At 37.8% G+C, this 24,575-nt stretch overlaps 1 protein-coding gene and 1 non-coding gene across 6 annotated transcripts in view; one reads left to right on the top strand and one right to left on the bottom strand.

Moving 5' to 3' along the window:
* The window catches only part of PRCP (prolylcarboxypeptidase), a 141,145-nt gene that overhangs the window by 70,468 nt on the left and 46,102 nt on the right, over nucleotides 1-24,575 (bottom strand). For all 5 annotated transcript variants that reach the window (XR_008421233.1, XR_008421231.1, XR_008421232.1 and 2 more), the window contains exons 4-9: nucleotides 22,761-22,862; nucleotides 16,419-16,600; nucleotides 15,212-15,369; nucleotides 14,470-14,642; nucleotides 3,739-3,903; nucleotides 2,860-3,047 (exon numbers count right to left, since the gene is read on the bottom strand). Coding sequence is in view for 2 of the 5 variants with exons in the window: in XM_019449953.2 (XP_019305498.1) it covers nucleotides 2,860-3,047; nucleotides 3,739-3,903; nucleotides 14,470-14,642; nucleotides 15,212-15,369; nucleotides 16,419-16,600; nucleotides 22,761-22,862 (968 nt within the window). In the remaining 3 variants the exon portion in view is untranslated. The remainder of the gene's footprint in view (nucleotides 1-2,859; nucleotides 3,048-3,738; nucleotides 3,904-14,469; nucleotides 14,643-15,211; nucleotides 15,370-16,418; nucleotides 16,601-22,760; nucleotides 22,863-24,575) is intronic.
* On the top strand, nucleotides 1,290-1,396 carry LOC128776378 (U6 spliceosomal RNA). Its single transcript, XR_008421441.1, has one exon. It is a non-coding gene; the product is annotated as a U6 spliceosomal RNA (small nuclear RNA).

Genomic DNA, 24,575 nt, shown 5'->3' on the forward strand with positions numbered 1-24,575 from the left:
ACACCTAAGGCTGTTTCTTTACTTTGGGAATGTGTTTACTTTAGAAAAGCAGGACAATTTTGAATTTTTAAATATACTGGGGATGTCTAGGTGGCTCAGTCGGTTAACCTTCTAACTCTTGATATCGTTTCAGGTCATGATCTCATTCACGGTTCTGACATCGAGCCCCACATTGGGCTCTGTGCTAACAGAGAGGAGCCTGCTTGGGATTCTCACTCTCTCGGCTCCTCCCCCACTTGTGCATGTGCATGTGCATACACATGCACACACACATGTACACACACTCTCTCTCTCTCAAAATAAGTAAACATTAAAAAAAAAATAATAATAAAAAATAAAACTTCTATACTGGATTTTCTCACACCTAGCAGCATAAAGATTTCTTTTTAAAAGTACTTGCCACTGTAAAAAGATAAACCAGTACCTTCACATAGTCCTGCCTTTACACTCTCATATGCCTCTACAGACTTTCTAAACTTTGTATTTTGTTCCTTGTTTTTATCAACACACATATTTCTTGGGCATCCAGTATGTGCTAGGTACTGGATGCAAATGCTGAAAGCACAGATACAATTAAGTCAAAGTCTCTGCCATTAAGAAGTTTTCAATCTCATGGGGCAGACAGAAACATAAATAGATCATGTCCAGAGTGCTAAGTGATATTCACAGGCCTAGGGGAGCTAAGGGGATGGGGTAAATCTCACTTCCCTGGAGGAGTCAGGGAAGGTTTCTGGGAAGGTGCCTGAGTTTTAGGAAAAGGAGAAAAAGATGAAGGGGAAGGACATGCAAAGATGAATAACTCCCTATGTCTAGGACATGAGTACAAGGTAGAGTGTCCTTCCATTTATTCATTCAACAAATCTTTTTTGAGCACATATATTTGCCAAATCTGGGCCAAATATTTTCTTGGGTTAACTCTTAAGCATTACACAACTCTGTAGGGTGAGTTATTATTATCATTTTATAGAAAAGAAGTCTGAGGATCTAAGAGCTTAAGTAATTTTTCTTAAAATAGCTCAGTTTACCTTTGCAAAGTTCTATTGGAAAGTCCTCTCTTAACACTGAGTTAAAAGTTTCTAACACTGAGCTAGAATTTCCATTTCTTGCTTCAGTTCTATTCCCAAAACTTTTCTCACCAAATCTGCCCCCTCCCCCAATGATGATGATGATGATGAGTTTGATAGCCTAAGGAAAATAATACAAAAGGGCAAATAGATTACTAAGATACTCATCTATGGTTGAATCCCATAACTCATACATTAAACTCATACATTAAACAAACTCATACAGTGCTCGCTTCGGCAGCACATATACTGAAATTGGAATGATACAGAGAAGATTAGCATGGCCCCTGCACAAGAATGACACGCAAATTTGTGAAGCGTTCCATATTTTTTTTACCCAAGGAATACAGGAGTGCTGATGCATAGGGCCACTTGTACCCCAATGTTTATAGCAGCACTTTCAACAATAGCCAGATTATGGAAAGAGCCTAAATGTCCATCAACTGATGAATGGATAAAGAAATTGTGGTTTATATACAGAATGGAATACTACTTGGCAATGAGAAAGAATGAAATATGGCCTTTTGTAGCAACGTGGATGGAACTGGAGAGTGTTATGCTAAGTGAAATAAGTCATACAGAGAAAGACAGATACCACATATTTTCACTCTTATATGGATCCTGAGAAACTTAACAGAAGACCATGGGGAAGGGGAAGGAAAAAAAAAGTTAGAGAGGGAGGGAGGCAAACCATAAGAGACTCTTAAAAACTGAGAACAAACTGAGGGTTGATGGGGAGTGGGAGGGAGGGGAGGGTGGGTGATGGGCATTGAGGAGGGCACCTGTTGGGATGAGCACTGGGTGTTGAATGGAAACCAATTTGACAATAAATTTCATATTAAGAAAAAATGCATACTAAAATAAAAAACAAAAACAAAAACAAAAACAAAAACAAAAAAACTATTGGCCATGTCCAGAAGGTCAAATTTGACTCTCATTTTAAAGAGATTGTAAAAGAATGACATTTACAGTTTAAACAATGGCTCCAGGTTAAGAGGCCTATATGCTATCTCTCTACTATTTCCATGTAGATTTGGGGAAATAATTTTTAAGTAACTTGTTTTTCTCTTAATAGCTGATAGCCTAAGGTTCAAACCAAAATATGGAAATTTTAAAATCACAATCACATACACATAGAGTCTACTCAATTAACCCTGATGTGAGCCAATACCAAATACATCCCTTCTAAAGAAGCAATGTAACATAGAGGAGCAAACACAGGTTTTGTAGTCAGGCAGGCCAAGGTTGAGATCTGGTTTACCACTTAGTAACCATTACAAAGCTGGATGAGGTTTGGCAAGAGACTGAACTCAGCGACCTTCGCTTTCCTCCTAAGTAAAACAGAGACTATAACAACTACTTCAGAGGGCTGCTGGGAGGATTCAATTAGGCAATTTATTTAAAGTGCCTCATATAGTGCCTGAAACAGAACAGAGTAGGCACCTCAAAAGTGTTTGCTGAAAAAATAGTGAAAAATATTTACTATCAATTAATAATAACAGTAACAAGGGCAGTACAAATTGAGAACAGCAAATGATACTTCATTTTGTGCTAGTTTTTTAAAATAAAATATTTAAGTTTTGTTACTGTTTTTAAGCCTTTAAGCATGTTTGTAATAGAGTATAAAAGTGTATCTCTTGCTCAGCATCCTCTGTCTTTCAAAGAAAGACATGATGGATACCACTCCTGTATTCTATATTGTTTTACTATCAGCATTTTTCTGGTTCTACCTTCTCAGCTATTCTACAAATGTCTTCATCAACCAAAGTTTTTCTCTGCACCAGTAAAAACTCACCTAAAAACAATGTTGCTGTGTGAACTGATGTTTCTGCCTCCATACACAGTAGTGATCCAGGCGGGCCTTGGTCTCACACCCCACTGTTTAAAACAGTCATCAGAATATTCCCTGAAGTTCCATGAGCGAGGCTCAAACATGTCATCGATACCATTAGTACAAAAAGGCATGACCATTTCTGTGCAAGCCTAAAAAAGGAAAACAAAAGAGAATCCAATGACAAAATAAAGCACAAAGAGTTAAATAACTTGTCCAAAGTTATTCTGCTGGTAGCAGCAAAGCTAGGGTTTGACCTCAGGCGGTCTGGTTTCAGAGCTCCTACTCTTTACCTACGTCATACCACCTCTCATTATTCCTGGAAAGGCTCAGCTGAGAAGTAACAAAAGTTAGGGCTATATATTCTTCATCGGTAAATTGCTTTCTTCCACATCTATTATCATATTTAACCCTCAGGAGGGAAAGTATTAGTATTAGTATTATTAGTCTCATGCAGGTGAAGGGATGGAGGCTCAGAGAGTCAAGTCAGACTCCCCTTCTTTTCTTCATCCATAAAATGCTTCCTTTTGATAGGAAGCATTGCTTTGGATAGGACTTACCAAGAGATATTGTAATATTAGTATCTTTTTCAACGAACTATATTTAAAGGTGAGATCATGTCGTATTTATCTTTGCATCTTTGGAGTCTAGCAGGTTGCCTGGCACATGGGTACCCAGAAAATACTTGGTGATGATTAAATACATGAAGGAAGGAAGGAAAGAAGAAAAAAAGATAATGGAGCCCAGATTTGGACCCAGGTTAGTGACAAAATCTTGTGAACTATCTTACAGTACAACCATTATCAGCGGGAAATTCCACTTGAAGAAATTATGCAAGCTTACCTGATAGCTCCAACCCTGGGTTCCCAGATTGCTAGTTGTTGTCTCTGATATATTCAGGCATCTCGCCTGGCCTGAGTAATTGTAATATATATTCAGAGCTTGGAAAATATTCTGCAGCAGCTGTGCATCAGATAAACTGGGATTGTTCAAATACTTGCACACTACCTGTCATTTTAAAGAGACATAAAAGAAGAAGAATCAGAATATATTTATAAAATCATAATTTTAATGAAATAAAGAAGAAATATGACTGTGATTTGCCTATAAAATAATCTTAAACATCTAACAGCATTGCTTGACAATTTCTATCTCTTGAGTATAATCCTGTTCATAAATGAATAAACCATTACTCTCCAAGTGTAAAATTTAAATTACTCTCCAAGCTATAGAAATAAACCAAGGGCATTTGCATTTGTATGGTATGCAAAGTATTCCACACCTACCACTGTAGCCTCATCTTTTTTGCACGCTGTGTTCCAGCCTAGCAAAACCATTCTCAACACACCAGGGTCTTTTTCTTCTCTTTGCCTTTGCTCACCCTAAAATACCCTTTTCTCACTCTCGCACTCCAGTAATGTCTGGCAAACACCAATACACCTTCTATAATACTTAGCTCAAGTATCACTTCCTCTATGAGGCCATCATTAGCTATGCCCTCAAGTTGGGGAGAACTAAATCACTACTCCCTTTGTGCTTCTACTTATACCCTGTACTTGCTTCTATCAAAACCCCTGTAACACTGTACTGTACTCATTTGATTCCACAACATCCCCCTCAGCACTCAGCAAGGTATCTGACAACTAAATGCTAGCTGAATGAATAAATACATTTTTGTGAAAATGTAAAATTTATAAAATTTCTTATGGAAAAACTATACCAAGCTCCAGTATCTGTGGTGTGATAAGAAATATATCAGGCAGCAACCCAGCTTCCAAATATTCCTGTCACTAGACTATCATCAGCATCTGAAATCTAGTACCTAAAAATCACAGAGAATGCTTGGGGTCAGAAGTGAGGGCAGGAATGACTAGATAGAGGCATGGGGAACTTTCAGGGGTAGGGAAATAGTCCTGATCTTCATGGAAGTCTGGGTTACACAACAAACAGTTCACTTGCGATTTGTGCAATTCACTGTATATAAATTTTATCTCAAAAAAAAAAAAAGAAATACTGAACTTTAATTAATGATGATAAAGGTGAAGTATCCCTGAGAAGTATACTGATGTCTGCAACTTATTCTGAAATGCATTTTAAAAATAAGATGGAATGAAGGATAGAGGGATGGCTAGCCAAAAATATCTGTGCTAAATCAAATCTAACAAAATACTTTTATAGAATTTAGGTGGTATTTTTAATGGGTGTTCACTGTCCAATTATTTCAGTATTTCTGTGTTTGAAATCTTATTGAAAACAATAAAATACTGGGGAAAAATCACAGGCAATGGTTTCACAGCTGCATAATACCACCACTTACTGATTACTGAGCTCTGGGTTTACAACCATTGTATTATATAATCCTCAAACAATCTTATCAGATATATTATTGTCCATTATTTTACAAAAAGAAACTGAGTCTTATGTTAAATCACTTTACTCGAGGTCATCCACCTAGTAAATGTTAAGATCTAGATATAACCCAGATCTCTCTAGCTATGAAATATGCATCTTATCCATTATGCTACACGGCTTAGGGAGCATCCTTTGTAAAACTGCAAATAGCCCCCCGATGGCAAGGGAAACACACTCAGCTTGCATCATGAAGTCAGTGATTTGGTCCTTTCTCATTTTATATGGAAAAGATGTATACAACAGGCAAGTCTGATTTTAAAAAAAGAGACAGGAAGAGAGAGGGACAAGCTGAGAGAAAAAGGAGCCAGGAAAGAAAGAGCCTAGTTACCCTACTTCAGGGAGAGACTCCATGCAACAGGAGCAACAAGGCCCAGGCTGGGGACATGCCCAAAAAGGAGGCACTGAGAAAGGAAGTGAACAGCAGAAAGCAAACCCAGCCTCTCCTCCTAGTTCTGTTTAGGACCAGTTTCCAGCAACACCTTTCTGGAAAAAGAGGAAATATGAAAAGACTGCAGAAATGAATCATAAGGAAAATTCGAAGTCTCTCTCCAAATGCATTCAGCACAAAAATATTTCTGTGAAATGTTGAATGGTACTTTGTGAAAAAAAGGTTTCAGAGTCAAATAATTTTAAGAAATATTGTGTCAGCAAATGTGAACAGTTTACTTGACTGCGGGAATCCTCAGAGCCTTTAACATGCTCAACTACAACATGACTTTCCAAAAGGGATAGAGAGTGTGCACTACTTCCAGTAAGTTTTTGGAAATAACAAATGTAAGAAAAGTCAGAAATTGGGGTGCCTGGGTGGCTCGGTCGGTTAAGCGTCTGACTTTGGCTCAGGTCATGATCTCAGGTTTGTGAGTTTGAGCCCGCATTGGGCTCTGTGCTGACAGCTCAGAGCCTGGAGCATGCTTTAGATTCTGTATCTCCCTCTCTCTCTCTGATCCTCCCCTGCTTGTGTTCTTTCTCTCATTCTCTCAAAAACAAACATTTTAAAACATTAAAAAAAGAAACAGAGCCTGGGACCAAAACATACATGCTTGTAGTTTATTTGGGAATGTGATCCCAAAGAAGACAAACGACAGGGACAGAAAAAGGTAAGGAAAAAAAGGTGATATGGAAATGTGTACCAGGTGGTCACCACCACGGCCTTCATAAGGCGCCTATAAGGGATCTTCATGGAATTCCTCAGAACCCTTGTGCACTATGGGTGAGAATATAAATTGGTACATTGTGGAAAACATTATGGAAGTTCCTCAAAAAATTAAAAATAAAACTACCATAAAATCCAGCAATTCCACTTCTAGGCAAATATTCAAATGAAAGGAAATTAGGATCTAAAAGAAATATCTACACCCCCATGTTCACTGCATCATTATTCACAATAGCCAAGATAAGGAAACTTAAGTGTCCATTGATAGATGAATGAATAAGGAAAATGTGAGATGTATATAAATGAAATGGAATATTAATCACTCTTTAAAAAGAAGCCTTGCCATTTGTGAGAATATGGATGAAACTGGAAGACATTACACAAGCCAGATACAGAAAGACAAACATTGTATGATCTCAGTTATGTGTAGAATCTAAAAAAGTCAAACTCATAGAACCAAGGTAGAATGGCAGTTGGTAAGGGCTGGGGGAAGGGCGATGGGTAAATGCAGAAATGTTGGTCAAAGGATATAAACTTTCAGTTATAAGATGAATAAGTTCTGGAGATCTAATGAAGATATTGGTGACTAAGATTAATAATACTTGAAATCTTCCAGGAGAGCCCCGCGTCGGGCTCTGCGCTGACTGCTCAGAGCCTGGAGCCTGTTTCAGATTCTGTGTCTCCCTCTCTCTCTGCCTCTTCCCTGTTCATGCTCTGTCTCTCTCTGTCTCAAAAATAAATAAACGTTAAAAAAAAAAATTAAAAAAAAAAAAGTCAGAAATTAAGATGTCCAAATAACCTGGATATACCTTTAAAAAGTAACAGCGAGGTCATAAGAGTAAGATAAATCTGAAAAGGTGTACATGAAGAAACAGTACTGAGCTAAACTCAGAGCTTCGCAAACCTTAAGCCTAAAGCAATAAGAAAATGAAAACTGAAGAAAAAAGGCAAAACAGTGTTTTACTTTTCCACAACTTTCATTTATTCATGGTAAGTCAAAAAATACCTAACAGTTGTTGGAAAATGTCCCTAAGAAATACGCCAATCAGAAACACTCAAGAAAATATGGAAATCAAGAACCAATCACAGAATTTGTTAAACTACTTATTGCCAACAGTTGGTCAGCATTCCTTCCTGACTGTGGACACTAACGGTGGATTCAGCTGTTTCCAAACGCAGCATAAAGCTATGGAATGGACCCGCGGAATGCATAGGAGAGCATTATGTCCAAGCACAGCACAGTAGATGAGGCAGGGTGACAATGTAAGCCAGGCAGGAGGAAAAGGGAGCGCTGATGAGCAACAACAAACAAGTGGCCTAAAACTCTGTTAAAGAACAGTAGCAAGTAAGTGTGACTCACATGCTGGCATCAGATCCCCTCTCAGACTAGAACACTGGGCCTCTGTCAGGCAAAGAAAAGGAGTCCCCATGAATAGCCATCTCTGCAAACAGCAGTTACTGTCACTCCTTAAAAGACACAGGCATGGCTGGGGACCGGCACCGGCTGACAATACTTGGGTTTCGGCAGTGCCAGTTACTCAGAGAGAACATCGTGGTCAGAAACTTGGCGTCTACTAATAGAAATTCCATATCCAGATTAAGGGCACTCCTGGGCCCACTGTCCTCTGTAAGGTCAGGGCTCCCTTGGAGCACTGGGTCCAGTTCCGAGCACCACACTTTAAAAAGGACACTGACCAACATGAGAAAATGTAGAGGGGAGCAATCAGGATGGGGAGTTGAGGAAAAGTTGAAGCAATCCTACAATTGTTTGTTTGTATCATTTTTCCAATCTTTCATTACTACAAATAAGGCTACAATAAATAACCTTGGGCCTAAATCTTTACGTACACCCTGAACTGTTTTCTTGAGATAAATTCTTAGAGGAGTTATTAGTTCAAAGGAAATAACCATTTTTAAGGCTTTTGCTACATCAAGCTGCCTTATAGAAAGAAAGTACCAATTTATAATCCTACTGGCACATTTAGATAGAAGGCCTAAAAAAACTTCTTTTTGTAAAATATTTACAAATTTTTTTTGGTAAAATATTTACAAATTTACTAAGGGAATTTTATTATTTTAGGTGCTTCTAAAGTTCCTTTCTAAGTGAAAAATTCTGTGAGTACAAGCATCATTCTCTAGTGTAAACAACACAATCTCTACGCATCTCTGTACACTACCTTAACAATTATGGTAGCAAAGAGTGAATAAAGTTTTCAAAAAATTACTGGAGTTATACTAGCAAAACCTCAGCACTATTCCCATGTTTATTCAAAAAAAGATAATCACGTACTTTTATAAAAGATCCATAGGATGCACAAAACTTATCTAAATGTTAAGTTGAACCATATGAAGTTGCCATGTTTATAAGTCAAACACAGTCAGGTATCAGCATCTTTGGTTCAACTTCATCTAATACTCCCTTCACCTTAAGCCTGATAATGTGCAGTTATTAGCCAATTGAGGAGTACAAGTACTTGGCCTGTTGATTGTTTATTGAGGGCCTATAATAACAAGGAAAGAGTCCCTGCCAACCACTTCCATTCAGAATACTCGACACTCATGTAGCCCCTGTACTATATTTCCTATTTATCTTGTGGACACTATCAAATTAGCTTCTTCCAAACACTTTCTATATAAGGTATAGCATTTCTATTTAGGTCATAAATTCAGTGATATGAGAGCAACTGGGACTGAGGCTGCTAGTCCAACTTGTGGTTCCTCGTGGTCAGGTACTTTCCCTATGATGACCCAGGGGAAAACATATAACGACCATCCCCATATCACAGAGGAGAAAACAAGCTCAGAGAGGTCTGGCTAAAGATGTACAATTTTAAAACTATGAATATAAGTTCTGAACCCACACTTTGGCCACAAAGTCCTAGTACAACACTGCCTCTCTGTTACTATATACAACAATAATACCTCTTGTTATTATTATATAACTAGTATCAATTTAGTGCTTACTAAGCACTGGGTCCTATTAAATTCTCATAATGACCCTAATAAGCATTACAATTACTATTATCCCCACTTTGCATATGAGGAAACTAAAGAACAGAGAGGTTAAGAAACCTGTTCCAGTCACACAGCCAGAAAGTGGCAGAGCTGGCATTCAAATGCAAGATTCGCTGTGGAGCTTCCATTTGTAACTGCCAATACTACACATACTTAACTTCAAAACTGTAGTGTAAGAGAAAAATAACAACACAAACAGTGCCTAAATATACCTGTAGTCTCACGCTTAATTTTTTAAGCAAAAACATTGTTTTAACGTTTATTCATCTTTGAGAGACAGAGAGAGACAGAGCATGAGTGAGGAAGGGGCAGAGAGAGGGAGACACAGAATCCGAAGCAGGCTCCAGGCTCTGAGCTGTCAGTACAGAGCCTGATGCGGGGCTCGAACTCACAAACTACGAGATCATGACCTGAGCTGAAGTCGGACGCTCAACCGACTGAGCCACCCAGATGCCCCGCAAATTTTTTTATTCTTAGATTATCTTTATATTTTTCTAAGTTTGTTTTACATAAAACCTTAAATAAAAGGGATTCTGTGGCAATGTAAAAACCAAACAACTTTTTTTTATCATGCAACAAAAAACTGTAAAACAGTAGAGTAATTCATATGAGGCTCAAAAATCAACATATGAAATAGATTTAATTCACTTTCTATTTCCTAGAACAAAGATGAACATTCAGGAAAAACTTAAAAAGAGCATTAGAAGTCCATTTTAATAATTCTTGTTTTAAAGAGTCTAGAAATCATGGTAAAAGAACATTTCAATCTTAGTACCAAACTAATTAGCTCTATACCCCGATATTTAGAATCCCCCCTTTGATCCCACATACACTAGACAGTGTAAAGATAATGATTTGTTTAAAAGCTTTATGTGTCCCCTTACCTATAAGGATAAACATCTGAATAAGAGAAATAAAAAGGGGGCAAAGAAAATTTTTTAAAAGAAGGAAAGAAGATGGGTTAAAAAAAAAAAAAAGACCAACCTCCTCTCGGAAAGTATGGCCCATCCACATTAGAGAAAGGATTAAGCAGATACATTCAGCTTTTCTAACAGATTTTCTTTCTCTACGGCTTCAATACCCCTCTCACACTCACAGATAATCACATTAGTTTTGTCATTAAAAGCTCCCTTTTCATAGAATGCACCTAAACCGCTTAAACCACCCAGAGAGGTCGCATACATTATCAAACACCAAGACAAACGGAAGAGATTTTCCATTTTATGTCTTATTATTTCACTACATCTAACTGCATGCTCAGAAGGCCAAGCCAAAAGATTTGGTGAGTTATCAGCTAAAAAATTATTCCAAAATCAATAACCACTATAGTATCCTTAAAAACTGTTCTTTAAGCTGAGAAGAGACCTAGTAGTTTCTATGCTGACAGAGCAGTCAAATGACAGAGAGGTTTTCTATTTCCCTTTTCTCTTCTTCCTTGTGCTCTCTCAGCCAAGTCCATGATTATTTCTGCATGAATGTTGCAGCTTCTGTTAACAGTAAACAAAAGCAAATGGAGTCTGAGTGTGCAAAGCCCACAAACAAATTAAAAAGAACGATACTTGAGTTGACACGGAAAAGGCATTCAATCACTGCCTCTGGATCTTTCAGAACCATACAGGGTCCAGGCAGAATTGGAAATCACCTACTTTTTTTCATAACCCAACTGTTACACATTATCTCACTATCCTAAGCCTAAGTTACAGACTTAGAAAAGGACGGCTGTTTGTCAGCCTTTTAAAAAGGAGGAAGTGTATCAGAGGGAGGAGGAGTTATGGTTAAATGGAACTATCCAAGTGAAAGAGCGGTCCCCAACTGGGTAGTGTTCCTGGGATTAGTGGGTTGGGAGAACAGAGAGGAGGTCAAGAAAGGAGAAATAGAATGAACAGTGAAAGAAAGTGATCTGAAGCTAAAAGTTTGGGAGGGAGACATGTAGTAGAAAAACTCTGAAATCATATAGGATAAAACTGGAAATAGAGGCAATGGAAAGTTCTCAAGCAGGAGGCAATGAGAGATTTCTTTTGGTTGGGTGCAGGCAAGAAACAGAAACATAAATATATTATAAGCAACCAAGAATTCCTTAATATGCCAAAAGAAAGGATAAAACCAGTAAGAAATGACTGAAGAGAATAACAAGAAGTAGTCCTGGAGAAAAGAAGTAAAACCTGATTGTTGGGCAAAGACACAAATTACCTTGCCTTAAAAATAAACTTTTATAATGCATATATACAGAAGATAAAAGAAGGACTGTGCTAAATCAAAAATAAATGGCAGAATATTTGAGATATACTCTACTAATTTTGAATGAATTAATTTTTAATGAATACTTAGGAGAGAGGAAGGATAGGATATTTATTTACATGTGAGATGCATCAGCAAATTTTTCAAAAGGAACATTAAAGAAATGGGGAGAAAAGCAAAGTTAGTGTTCCTTGTTCCAAATCATAATACAAACGAACACAAAAAAGCTGTATTCCTCTGGCCTTTTTCTAAATCAGGGGTCGGCACACCCCCAGGCCAAATCCAGGCTACTGTTTATTTTATAAATAAAGTATTATTGCATAGTCTTCCTCATTTACTTGTATTTGCCTATGGCTACTTTCCTGCCATACCTACAGAACAGAGCAACTGTGACAGAGACCAAATGGCCCACAAAACCTAAAATTTTTATTATTAGCTCTTTACAAATAAAGTTTGCCAACTTCTGTTCCAAATACCAAGGGAATTCCCTGTATGTTTTTGATTTATGTATTTATTTTGAGAGAGTGACAGAGTGCAAGCAGGATAGGGGCAGAGTGGGAGACAACAAGAATCCCAAGCAGGCTCCGCACTGACAGCACAGAGCCCAGCGCGGGGCTTGAACTCATAAACTGTGAGATCATGACCTGAGCCGAAATCAAGAGTTGGACACTCAACTGACTGAGCCACCCAGGCGCCCCATTCCCATATGCTTATCATGTGACAACTCATCTGTTCTTCAAATGGGCATAAAAATGCAAACTTAATTTTCACTTTGTAAACAGACTATAGTTAAATTTGATAGTTGTCACAATGTGGCTAGAGATCCACCCCAAAATCCAGCCAAATCCTCTCCTAATCCAGTGCGATATGGTAAAAGATCAGAGGCTCTGAACAATGGTAGACCCAAGTTCAAATTGTGCTTTCCCCATTTCTTGACTGAGCTTAAATTTCCACTCCATTGTACCTCTTTTTCCCAGAGTATTTTTGTGGGGATTAAATGGGACAGCATATATGAAAGTGTTCTGTAAATAGTAAAATAAGAGAGATAAGGCATTATTAGCACAAAGACATGTATGGAGGCTAACTGGCTCAAATTTAGTTTTTTTCTCATTATTTTGATCCAGGTTTTCTTACCATGAGAGAGATCTGATCTTTTAAATAACTCTGTATTGTCTAAATTCAATTGAATTCAATACAAATTTACCTCTGGACTGCTATGTGCAAGACATCCACTTCTCATTCTAGCTTTTAGATGAAGAATAGGATCTCTAATAGCAAATGACCTTGTTCTATGTGGGTTACAAAGTTTTAAGCAAAATGTTCATTTAATAGTTCAAAGGGACTGATGGGGCACCTGGGTGGCTCAGTCAGTTAAGCGTCTTGACTTCAGCTCAAGGTTCATGAGTTCGAGCCCCACGTTGGGCTCAGAGCCCAACAGAGCTGACAGCTCAGAGCCTGGAGCCTGCTATGGATTCTGTCTCCCTCTCTCTCTGCCCCTCCCCTGCTCACACTCTCTCTCTGTCTCTCTCTCTCTCTCTCTTTCTCTAAAATATAAACATTAAGAAAAAAAATTTTTTAAATAGTTCAAAGGGACTGTTAAGTTCAAAGTGCTTTTGAAAAGTGGTTTTCATCTGACCAAGTCTATTTATATTTCCAGCACTCATTCTACCTGTAGAATCAATTATATACTCTAAACTTAACCATCAAGTTAGCCAAACTTTAATTTTAAAACTAATAAGAATATTCTTTACAAAGAAATGCTTAAAAGAGGATGAATACACAATAAAGAATTTTGTCATGAAAAGAACTTTAAAATTTATGGTGCGATGTATCTTTACAGTTTCCACAGTACTTTCATGTCTAATATTTTATTTGATCCTCAGCACAACCCTATGGAGAATGTAAGTATCATTACCTCATTTTGCAGAGGAAGACAGGGAGGCTCAGGAAGAAGACAGCCTCGCTCAAGATCACACAGCTGGTATATGGTGGTTCTGGATCAAAGATCCAGAGTCAGTACTCCTTCCACTCCACCCTGCTGCATGGGGATCACTCCTTTATGATATGTCGAGCACTTAGAACACATTAGCAGTTGACTGAGTCATAGCACTATGATAGCAGTTGCCTTTTATTAAGCACTAACCATCTATGACATAGGTCTATGTGTCTCAGATGTATGACAAAGATGGAGTAAATTGTGCATGCAAAGTGTACAGCACAGGACTTGGCACACAGTAATCGTTCCATTAGCAGCAACTACTGGTCTTAGCTCTAAATCATACAACTCTATAATCTATACATTTATCTCCTTTATTCAAATCAGAGGAAACTGATGTTTACAAACATTAGGTAAGGTGTCCAAGGTTGAGTAACCAGAAAGTGACAGAAGCCAGAATTTCTGCCCAGGTTGGTCATACTCAGAGCCCCTTTGTCATTGGAAATTCCTCTGATGCTAAAAGTCACAGAAAGCACCAGTTTAAAAAACAAAACAAAAAGAGAGAGAGAGAAAAGTTCATATTAAAAGTGACGAAGGAGAGGGGCCTGATGGCTCAAGTCCCTTAAGCATCTGACTTTTGATTTTGGCTCAGGTCATGATCTCACGGTTCATGAGTTCAAGCCCCATGTTGGGCTCAATGCTGACAGCATGGAGCCTGCTTGGGATTCTCTCTCACCCTATCTCTCTGCCCCTCTCCCCTCTCAAAATAAATAAGTAAACTTAAGTAAAAAAAAGTAATGAAAGGATATTTTCCTATTACCTTGATAGGCCAAGCAGGCAAAGGCTGTAAAAAGTTAGACTCATAAGGGTAGTCCACCATTGCCAGATTTATCCAGGTTTCAGAGATCCAGCCTTTCAAATGCTGAACATCCTGCGAATTTCTTAATGGGGTACATAAGTGAAGGGCTTCAGAAAGCCAATGCAAGCCACTGCCTGAAAACAGAATCACATTGTTGGAATATAAAAAGCACTACTTGACAGAAAGCTTTACTGATCACTTGGTATTTTAGAAAATTCAATCTTCTATACCATTTCTCCAAGTATGCTTTTTCAACATTCAATAAAATATTTTTAAAGTAAGTGGAAAATCCCATGATAAACAAGTTGTCTATCTTCATGGGGTGTGCCAGAATTTATTTGAATTATTTCCTGTTTCAAAGATACTTTGGAAATAAGTAGATAAATAAACAAATGGAACATCAGAGAGCAATCAAAATGCATAAACCACAATAAAGTAAAACAAACAAGTATCTGACAAACACAGTGTTGATCAAAAGACAGCAGATACAAAACATAGTACTATGTTCTTGATTACAGTGGATGATTATTATACTAATATACCATATTGGTTATGTTTCACTCCATGAAAATTCATCAAGTGATGTATTTTGATTTGTGTACTTTTCTGTATGTTATACTTAAAAATAAAAACAAGCAAGTGTTGAATTTAACAAGTGAAAGGTAAAACACTCCATGATTTTATTCTATTAATTAAAGTTTACCCGTTCTTGCAAGTCGAGTAATAGCACCCCAGGAATCGTGGATGGTTTCTGAACAATTTGGGCCACTTTTCCTAAAATCTTCAGTTACGATCTTCATAAATACACCACAAGGTACCAGATTACCAAAATGCCAGATGGGGGCAGAGGCTGCAAGAGCTCTAAATTGGAAGGAAAATAATAAAGGCAAACATAAAAAAAATGTAACTCATCAAATTCAAGTTTTAAAATTGAAACGGACATTGAACAAAAATGGTGAGAAAAATAACAGCTGTTAATGAGATAAAAACCAGAAATCTCAGTACAACAGAAACAAATATCTAAGTATGCTGTGACAGTATTAAGAAGTGCTCATGTCCAATGAATAGCCACTTCTCCAAAGAAGACATCCAGATGGCCAACCAACACATGAAAAAATGCTCCACATCACTCATCATCAGGGAAATACAAATCAAAACCACAATGAGATACCACCTCACACCTCTCAGAATGGCTAACATTAACAACTCAGGCAACAACAGATGTTGGCGAGGATGTGGAGAAAAAGGATCTCTTTTGCACTGCTGGTGGGAATGCAAACTGGTGCAGCCACTCTGGAAAACAGTGTGGAGGTTCCTCAAAAAATTAAAAATAGGACTATACTACGACACAGCAATTGCACTACTAGATATTTATCCAAGGGATACAGGTGTGCTGTTTCGAAGGAGCACATGCACCCCCATGTTTATAGCAGCACTATCGACAATAGCCAAAGTATGGAAAGAGCCCAAATGTCCATCGATGGATGAATGGATAAAGATGTGATATATAATACAATGGAGAATTACTCAGCATCATAAAGAATGAAATCTTGCCATTTCTAACTATGTGGATGGAACTAGAGCGAAATTAGTCAGAGAAAAACAAATATCATATGACTTCACTCATTTGAGGACTTTAAGATACAAAACAGGTGAACATAAGGGAAGGGAAGCAAAAATAATATAAAAACAGGGAGGGGGACAAAACATAAGAGACTCTTAAATGTGGAGAACAAACAGAGGGTTACTGGAGGGTTGTGGGAGGAGGGATGGGCTAAATAGGTAAGGGGCATTAAGGAATCTACTCCTGAAATCATTGTTGTACTACATGCTAAGTTGGATGTAAATTTAAAAATTAAAAAAATAAAAATAAAAAAAGAAGTGCTCATGTCCAACATAAATGCATTTACCCAACCACCATATGAGGGTATTTCATCCTGAACCAGGCTGCAAGCATGCCACCATAAGAGCCCCCTAGGGCAATGACAGGTTGATTTTTAGCTCCTGGGATTGTTCTTTTCAAGTATTTGATTAACACTGCAAAATCTGCCAGAGCTTGTTCTGATGTCAGATAATTCAAGTATCTGGAATCCTAAAGAAAAGTAACAAAGAACAAGTATAAATGTGCACATAATAGCAGCTTAGGCATAGCATAGATCCAGGGAAAAAGCCAGTTAGATAAGTTTTTCTCCAAACAGAATTTCTAGGCAATTGAGTTAAAATGCCCAGTCAACGCAATAACGATGCTGATTTAAATAAATCATTAAAAAATTATTTTAAGTTTGTGCGAAGAACATAATGTATTTTGCATTCAAATGTAATTTCTATTAAATGCTATTTACCAAAGACCTTGTTGAGGTTGTAGAAACAATAGAAACAAACTGTAATATTTAATAGTAAATGTGATGGAATACAATTCTCAGCTTAACAAACAACTGCTGTATTACAATTTTTATTACTTTTTTTTAATGTTTATTTGTTTTTGAGAGAGACAGAGAGACAGAGAGACAGAGCACAAGCAGGGGAGGCACAGAGAGAGAGGGAGACACAGAATCCCAAGCTGGCTCCAGGCTCTGAGCTGTCAGCTCAGAGCCCGAGGCCAGGCTCGAACTCATGAACCGCGAGATCATGATCTGAGCTAAAGTTGGATACTTAGCCAATCGAGCCACCCAAGGTGCCCCTAAAATTTTTATTTTAAATTTTGAAACGTAAAATGGCTACTGGAGCACCTGGGTGGCTCTGTTAAACATCCGACTTCGGCTCAGGTCATGATCTCGTAGTTCATGAGTTCGAGTCCAGCCTCCAGGCTCTGGGCTGCAGCTCAGAGCCTAGAGCCTGCTTTGGATTCTGTCTCTCTCTCTCTCTCTCAGTCTCAAAAATAAACATTAAAAAAAATTTAAAAAATAAAATGGCTACTATACAGGCAAAGGTAGACTGAATCTTGTGAAAAACTGAAGAATCATCAATAAAAATCAAACTCATCCTTCCTTATCAGAAAGATTATCATTATATCTGCATACCAACAACTGGAAATTACCCTGTTGTAAACAACTATAAAATTGGAGTTACAAAATGGAATACAGCAACTACATCCAGGCATTAGAAAACAGGCAACACAAGACGTTGATCCCTGAGAGAAGGATATTCATAAAGTAAGTCCCATGATCACTGTCTCTCTGCCTAGAGACAATTTCCTCAGTGCAACGTAGCGGGGTAAAGCTCAGAGTCCTGCTAAACTAAGGGATTTAGTAAAGTATATGATTGGACTCATAGGTGGAATTTGAGAAACTCAACAAATGAACATAGGAGAAGAGAAGGAAAAACAAGATAAAAACAGAGGGGGAGGCAAACCATAAGAAACTCTTAAATACAGAGAACAAACTGAGGGTTGCTGGAGAGGGTGAGGGCGGATGGGTTAAATGGGTGATGGGCATTAAGGAGGGCACTTCTCAGGGTGACCACTGGGTGTCATATGTAAGAGATGAATCACCGGATTCTACTCCTGAAGCCAAGACTACACTGTGTGTTAACTAACTTGAAAATTAAAAAAAAAAAAGTATCTCTCCTTTAAAAGAAAAAGTCTTATTCCTCTCTCTTTGAGCTTGGGCTGGGCTTAGTGACTTGGTTCTAATTAATGTGTCAGAAGTGACGTATAATTTCCAATGTTAAGTCACAATAAGCACTGCAGTTTCCACCTTGCTCTCTCTTGAGCCACCCAGGTACCCCAAGATACATACCCCAAGATACATACCTCTTAACTCCTCTTTCATTATCTATCACTAGTCTTTACTTCCAATTTTCTATGTATAATTGAATGTAATTTTTTTCTAATCCTTGCATAATATTTGTAATATTAACCCCCATGCTACTGACAAATTCTGTTAGCACATGAAGGGAAAGAAGCATATCAAAAAGAGCCCTTAGTTCCATTTTGCTAACAAAGTATGAATCATGGGGATCTAGGTGGCATTATGTTTCTATCTGCAACAAGCTGACTTCTTCCAATGGTTTCAAGATCTATCAACTCTCCTAATCAGATAATTATGCAGAATAAGCTAAAGAATAGAGTTTCCCCCGATAGCCCAACAAATATCAGCAAATAGTTCTGTTCTTCATTCACAACACAAGAAATTTTCATTTATTTTATTTACTTATAATATGAGCTAATAAAACCTCTGAGAATGAAAATTAAAACTCTTTTCAGGGGTGCCTGGGTGGCTCAGTTAGTTAAGCATCTGACTTCAGCTCAGGTCATGACCTCATGGTTTGTGGGTTCGAGCCCCGCGTTGGGCTCTGTGCTGACAGCTCAGAGCCTGGAGCCTGCTTTGGATTCTGTGTCTCCCTCTCTCTGCTTCTCTCTCTCTCTCTCAAAAATAAACAAACACAAATATACATATATAAACTCCTTTCAAAATAGGCAGCCTAGAAAATTACTGGCCCCAAGTTCTTCTAAAAAGATGGTATATGCATACTGGTAGTATGCATAATGATCTTAGGTAATCTTTTTTATTTTAATACTTGTTTTAATGTAATTTAGAAATAAAAACTAGTACATAAAATCCTTGTTAAGATAATGCAAAATTTGAAAAGTTAGTTGTTTAAAGAAAAGTATTATGTAAATAATAGCACAGATAGCAAATTCATATACCCAGAATCACAAAGTACATGAGTGACTCAGTTGAGGAAATAGTATCCTTTTTATTGGGTGTACAGTCTGTGGCCAAGGCCAAAACTCCTTGTGAGATTAGGAAAGGTCAGAAGGGAATCCAAGTGGCCATTTGGACTCACTGAGACAGAGATAATTTGTCCTTATTTTATTGAAAAATACCTTTTTAAACATTTGAGTGCTCATTATACTTTTTCCTGTGGTAGACCCAGTATATATTATTAATATAATATATAAGTGTATAATTTATAAAGTAGAATAATTTACTGATATTTCTGAAACAATGAGAAGTTCCCCTCACATTCTCTGCAGCCATATCTTAAGATTTCCCACTGAGTTAAAAAATGATCAACATTAGAAATGATAATATTATAGTTTAAAAAGGGCTTGGAGGCACCTGGGTGGCTCAGTTGGTTAAGCATCCAACTTTAGCTCAGGTCATGATCTCATGGTTCATGAGTTTGAGCCCTGCATCGGGCTCTGTGTGGACTGCTCTGAGCCTGGAGCCTGCTTCAGATTCCGTGTTCCCCTCTTTCTCTGCTTCTCCCCCTCTCATGCTCTGTCTCTCTCTGTCTCTCAAAAATAAATAAAATGTTAAAAAAATAAAAATAATAAAAAGCACCCAATCTGTTCAACTGCATATAAAAAAGGAAAGATTAAATACAAATTATTGAAATTTCAGGCTATTCAAGCTAAAGCTATCATTTCTTTCTTAAAGTGGAACATGTAATTAGAACATGTAATATTCTAAACTTCAAAAAAACCTTTTAAACTTAAAATTAAAAACTATACAGGCATACCTCAGAGATATTGCAGGTCTGGTTCCAGACCACTACAATAAAGTTAATATCTTAATAAAGCAAGTCCAATGACTATTTTGGCTTCCTAGTGCATATAAAAGTTATGTTTACACCATACTATAGTCTATTAAGTGTGAATTAGTATTATTTCCAAAAAGATGTATACACTTTAAAAAAAAATTTTTTTTAATGTTTTTATTTATTTTTGAGACACAGAGAGACAGAGCATGAGCAGGGGAGGGGCAGAAAGAGAAGGAGACACAGAATCAGAAGCAGGCTCCAGGCTCTGAGCTGTCAGCCCAGAGCCCGATGCAGGGCTCGAACTCACAGACTACGAGATCATGACCTGAGCCAAAGTCGGACACCCAACCGACTGAGCCACCCAGGCGCCCCAAAAGATGTATACACTTTAATTTAAAAACACTTCATTGATAAAAAATGCTAACCATCATCTGAGCTTTCAGTGAGTTTTTTTGAGCTTTCATCTTTTTTACCAGTGGAGGGTCTTGCCTAAATGTTGATGGCTGTTGACCAGTCAGGGTGGTGATTGCTGAAGGATGGGTTGGCTTTGGCAATGTCTTAAAACAAAACAACAATAAAATTTGCCTTATCAATTGACTCTTCCTTTCATGAATGATTTCTTTGTAGCATGTGACGCTGTTCAATAGCATTTTTCCCCTCAGAATTTTTTTCAGAATTGGAGTCAATCTTCTCAAACCCTGTAGCTGCTTTAAAGTTTGTTTAATTCTCTACATTCATTGTTGACATTTCAACAATATTCACAGTATTTTCACCAGCAGCAGTTTCCATCTCAAGAAACCAATTTCTTTGCTCATCCATAAGAAATAACTCCTCATCCATGAGAAACAACTCCTCATCCATTCAAGTTTTATCACAAGATTTCAGCAATTTAGCACATCTTCAAGGTCCACTTCTAATTCTGTTTCTCTTATTTCCAGGACATCTGCAGTTACCTCCTCCACTGAAGTCTTTCTTGAAACTCTCACAGTCATCCACAGGGTTGAAATCAGCTTCTTCCAAACTCCTGTTCATGTTGATATTTTGACCTCTTCCCATGAATCCTGAATATTCTTCATAGCATACAGAATGGTGAATCCTTTAGAAGGTTTTCAATTGACTTTGTCAAGATCCATCAGAGAGGAATCGCTCTCTGTGGCAGCTATACCTTACAAAATGTTTTTTGTTTGTTTGTTTGTTTGTTTGTTTTTTCAGAGAGAGAATGAGCATAGGAGAGGCACCAGAGGATCCAAAGCAGGCTCCGTGCTGACAGCAGAGAGCCCGATGTGGGGCTCAAACCCAAGAACTGCGAGATCATGACCTGAGCCAAAGTCAGATGCCTAACCAACTAAGCCACCCAGGTGCCCCACAAATGTATTTCTTAAATAAGATTTGAAAATCAAAGTGACTCTTTGATCCATGAGTTGCAGAATGGATGTTGTGTTAGCAGAAATGAAAATAATATTCATGTCGTTGTACATCTCCATCAGAGCTCTTGGGTGACCAGATGCATCGTCAATGAACAATAATATTTTGAAAGGAACTTTTTTCTTCCCAAGCAGTAGGTCTCAACAGTGGTCTTAAAGTATTCAGTGAACCATGTTGTGAACAGATGTGTAGTCATCCAGGCTCTGTTCTTGCATTTATAGAGCACACACAGAGTAGATTTAGCATAATTTTTTAGGGCCCTAGGATTTTCAGGATGGTAAATGTGCATTGGCTTTAATTTAAAGGTACCAGTTACATTAGCTCCTAACAAGAGAGTCAGGCTGTCCTGAAGACTTCAAGCCAGGCATTGACTTCTCTTTGTTAAAGTCCTCAATGGCATCTTCTTTCAATAAAAAGCTGTTTTGTCTATATTGAAAATCTGTTGTTTACTGTAGCCACCTTCATGATTTATCTCAGCTAGATCTTCTGGATAATTTACTGTAGCTTCTACATCAGCACTTGCTGCTTCACCTCGTACTTTTATGTTATGGAGACAGCTTCTTTCCTTAAACCTCATGAACTCTGCTAGCTTCAGATTTTTCTTCTACAGCTTCCTCACCTCTCTCAGCCTTCATCACATTGAAGAGAATTAGGGCCTTGCTCTGGATTAGGCTTTGGCTTGAGGGAATGTTGTGGCTGGTTTGATCTACCCAGACCTCTCAAACTTTCTCTTTACCAGCAGTAAGACTGTTTCACTTTCTTGTCATTTGTATGTTCACTGGAAGAGCATTTTAATTTCCTTCAAGAACTTTTCCTTTGCATTCACAACCTGGTTAAATGTTTGTTACAAGAGGCCTAGCTTCCAGCCTCTCTCAGCTTTCAACATGCCTTGCTCACTATACTTAATCATTTCTAGTTTTTTATTTAAAGTGAGAGACATGCAACTCTTCTTTTCATTGGAACACTCAGAGGCCAGCTGGCCTCATTTCAACATTTTTATGTCTCAGGGAATAAGGAGGCCTGAGGAGAGAGACAGAGATGGGGGAATGGCCAGTTGGTGGGACAGTCACAACACACACATTATTTATCAATTAAGTTTGCCATCTTATGTGAGCATCTTCCAGATCACTGATTGCAGATCACCATAATAAATGTAATAATAATGAAAAAGTTTGACATGTTACAATAATTACCATAATGCAACACAGAGAAACAAAGTAAGCAAATGCTGTTGGAAAAATGCTGTGCTCAACACAGGGTTGCTACAAACCTTCAATTTGCAAATAACACATGATCTGTGAAGTCCAGTAAAGTGAAGTTCAATAAAACAAGGTACTTACCTTGAATGAATTGTTACCAAAAGGTAGGGATTCTCCATAGTATCGATGTTCAGCAAACACCAACATAGCTTTCAGTTCCTCAGCCACATCCCACATGAACCCCTAGGGAGAATTTACAAATTCACAGGATAAAAATCATTTTTTTATGCGAAACAGTCATTGAACCTTTTGCCAAGTCATATGAGATGAATGTTAAACCAGACCAAAAAGAGCTCTGAGAAGTTGCACAATTTATATTTGTTCTACAAATAACTGTTGTTTCGTTGTTGCATGTTAATCTCATACTATAGTACAGTGAGATAATTAAAAATAAGCCCAAGTCACTCAACCACCAATCATTCCAACTCTCCTTATTCTGACACTGGAGCTGCATAATCAATATTTTGTCAAAAACAGTCTTCAAATTGCACTGTGTATAAAATAGTCTAGGAAAAACTGTAGATATGTAAGTTAGCTGCCTACCCATAAACATTTACAACATAAAAGAAAAAAGAAATACAAATAAGCATACTGGGCTCCCTTGGGTTTTATATTAATCTTATTTTCTCAAAAATAAGTAGTAGCTAACAATAGCTAATAATAATTGAGTACTTACAATGTGTCGGGCTGCTCTAAATACTCCATATATATTACTTCATTTGATTATCACAACAATCTAAGAGATAGGTACTTTTAGTAACCCCATTTTACAGACAAGGACACTGAGGCACAGTAGTTTAAATATCCTGTAACAGTCACACAGCTAGAAAGCAGCAGAGCCAAGATTCAAGCACAGGCTAGCTTCACAGTACAATCATCAAATGCTTTCAGATCTTATTTCCATACTTAATGCTGGTCATTAATCAATCACTGAATTTTTTCACTTACCTCAAGTGGTGCCCTCAGAATCCTTCTCAACAAAGCACTCTAGACAGCCAACATCAATCGATTAGATTTAAATTTAGCACAGATTAAAAACTATTTGTCATTCCTAGGGCACACTGCTGTTTTTTAATGAACTGCTGCTTCCTAACAAGGGCTAAGAACCTCTAAAAGTTTTTATTCATCTTGATCAATAAATGAACAATTTAGAGAGCTACATGCAGGTGACGATGGAAAATTTAACCTGTTATCTGTGATGGTTTCAATAACCCTCACTTTCTCTCTTAACACCTTGCCCATTTCCTGCCATTTATCTGCAGACCCTGTAACAACCAGCTCAAGCATGCCCTCCTCTGCCTGCCCCATTTTGGCATTGCTAATCAGTCCTGCCTCTCAACACCACCGTGCTAGGTATAGATCTCTATTACTATGCTGAAATATTTGTTTATATGTATCTTACCCTACCAGACTATGAACTTCTTTTTTTAAAGTTTATTTATTTTGAGAGAGAGAAAGCACAAGCAGGGGAGGAGTAAAGAGAGAGGGAGAGAGAGAATCCCAAGCAGGCTCTGAGACACCAGCCTGGAGCCCGACTAGGGGCTTGACACAAGGCTTGAACTCACAAACCATGATATCATGACCTGAGGTGAAACCAAGAGCTCAACCCAGAGTCACCCAGGTGCCCCCAGACTGTGAGCTTCTTAAAGGTAAGGATCATCTATCAAAATAGCCAGGCCTCTGGGGAGCTGAACTCAGGCTTTCAAAGGAAGCAATTTAATTGAACATTGATTGTGGTCAGTAATTTTTGCCTGCATCTATTTCAGGGTGTTTTTATTTTTCAGAAGAGGTCCATGTAATATATTAACAATTTAATAACACTATGTGCCAGCACTGTCCTAAATTCCTAACTCTTATTTAGTCCTCACAGCAACTGTATGAACTAGATTATTATCA

The sequence above is a fragment of the Panthera pardus genome, unplaced genomic scaffold (genome assembly GCF_024362965.1).
Source record: "Panthera pardus isolate Hobbes unplaced genomic scaffold, ASM2436296v1 HiC_scaffold_12, whole genome shotgun sequence".
Lineage (NCBI taxonomy): Eukaryota > Metazoa > Chordata > Mammalia > Carnivora > Felidae > Panthera > Panthera pardus.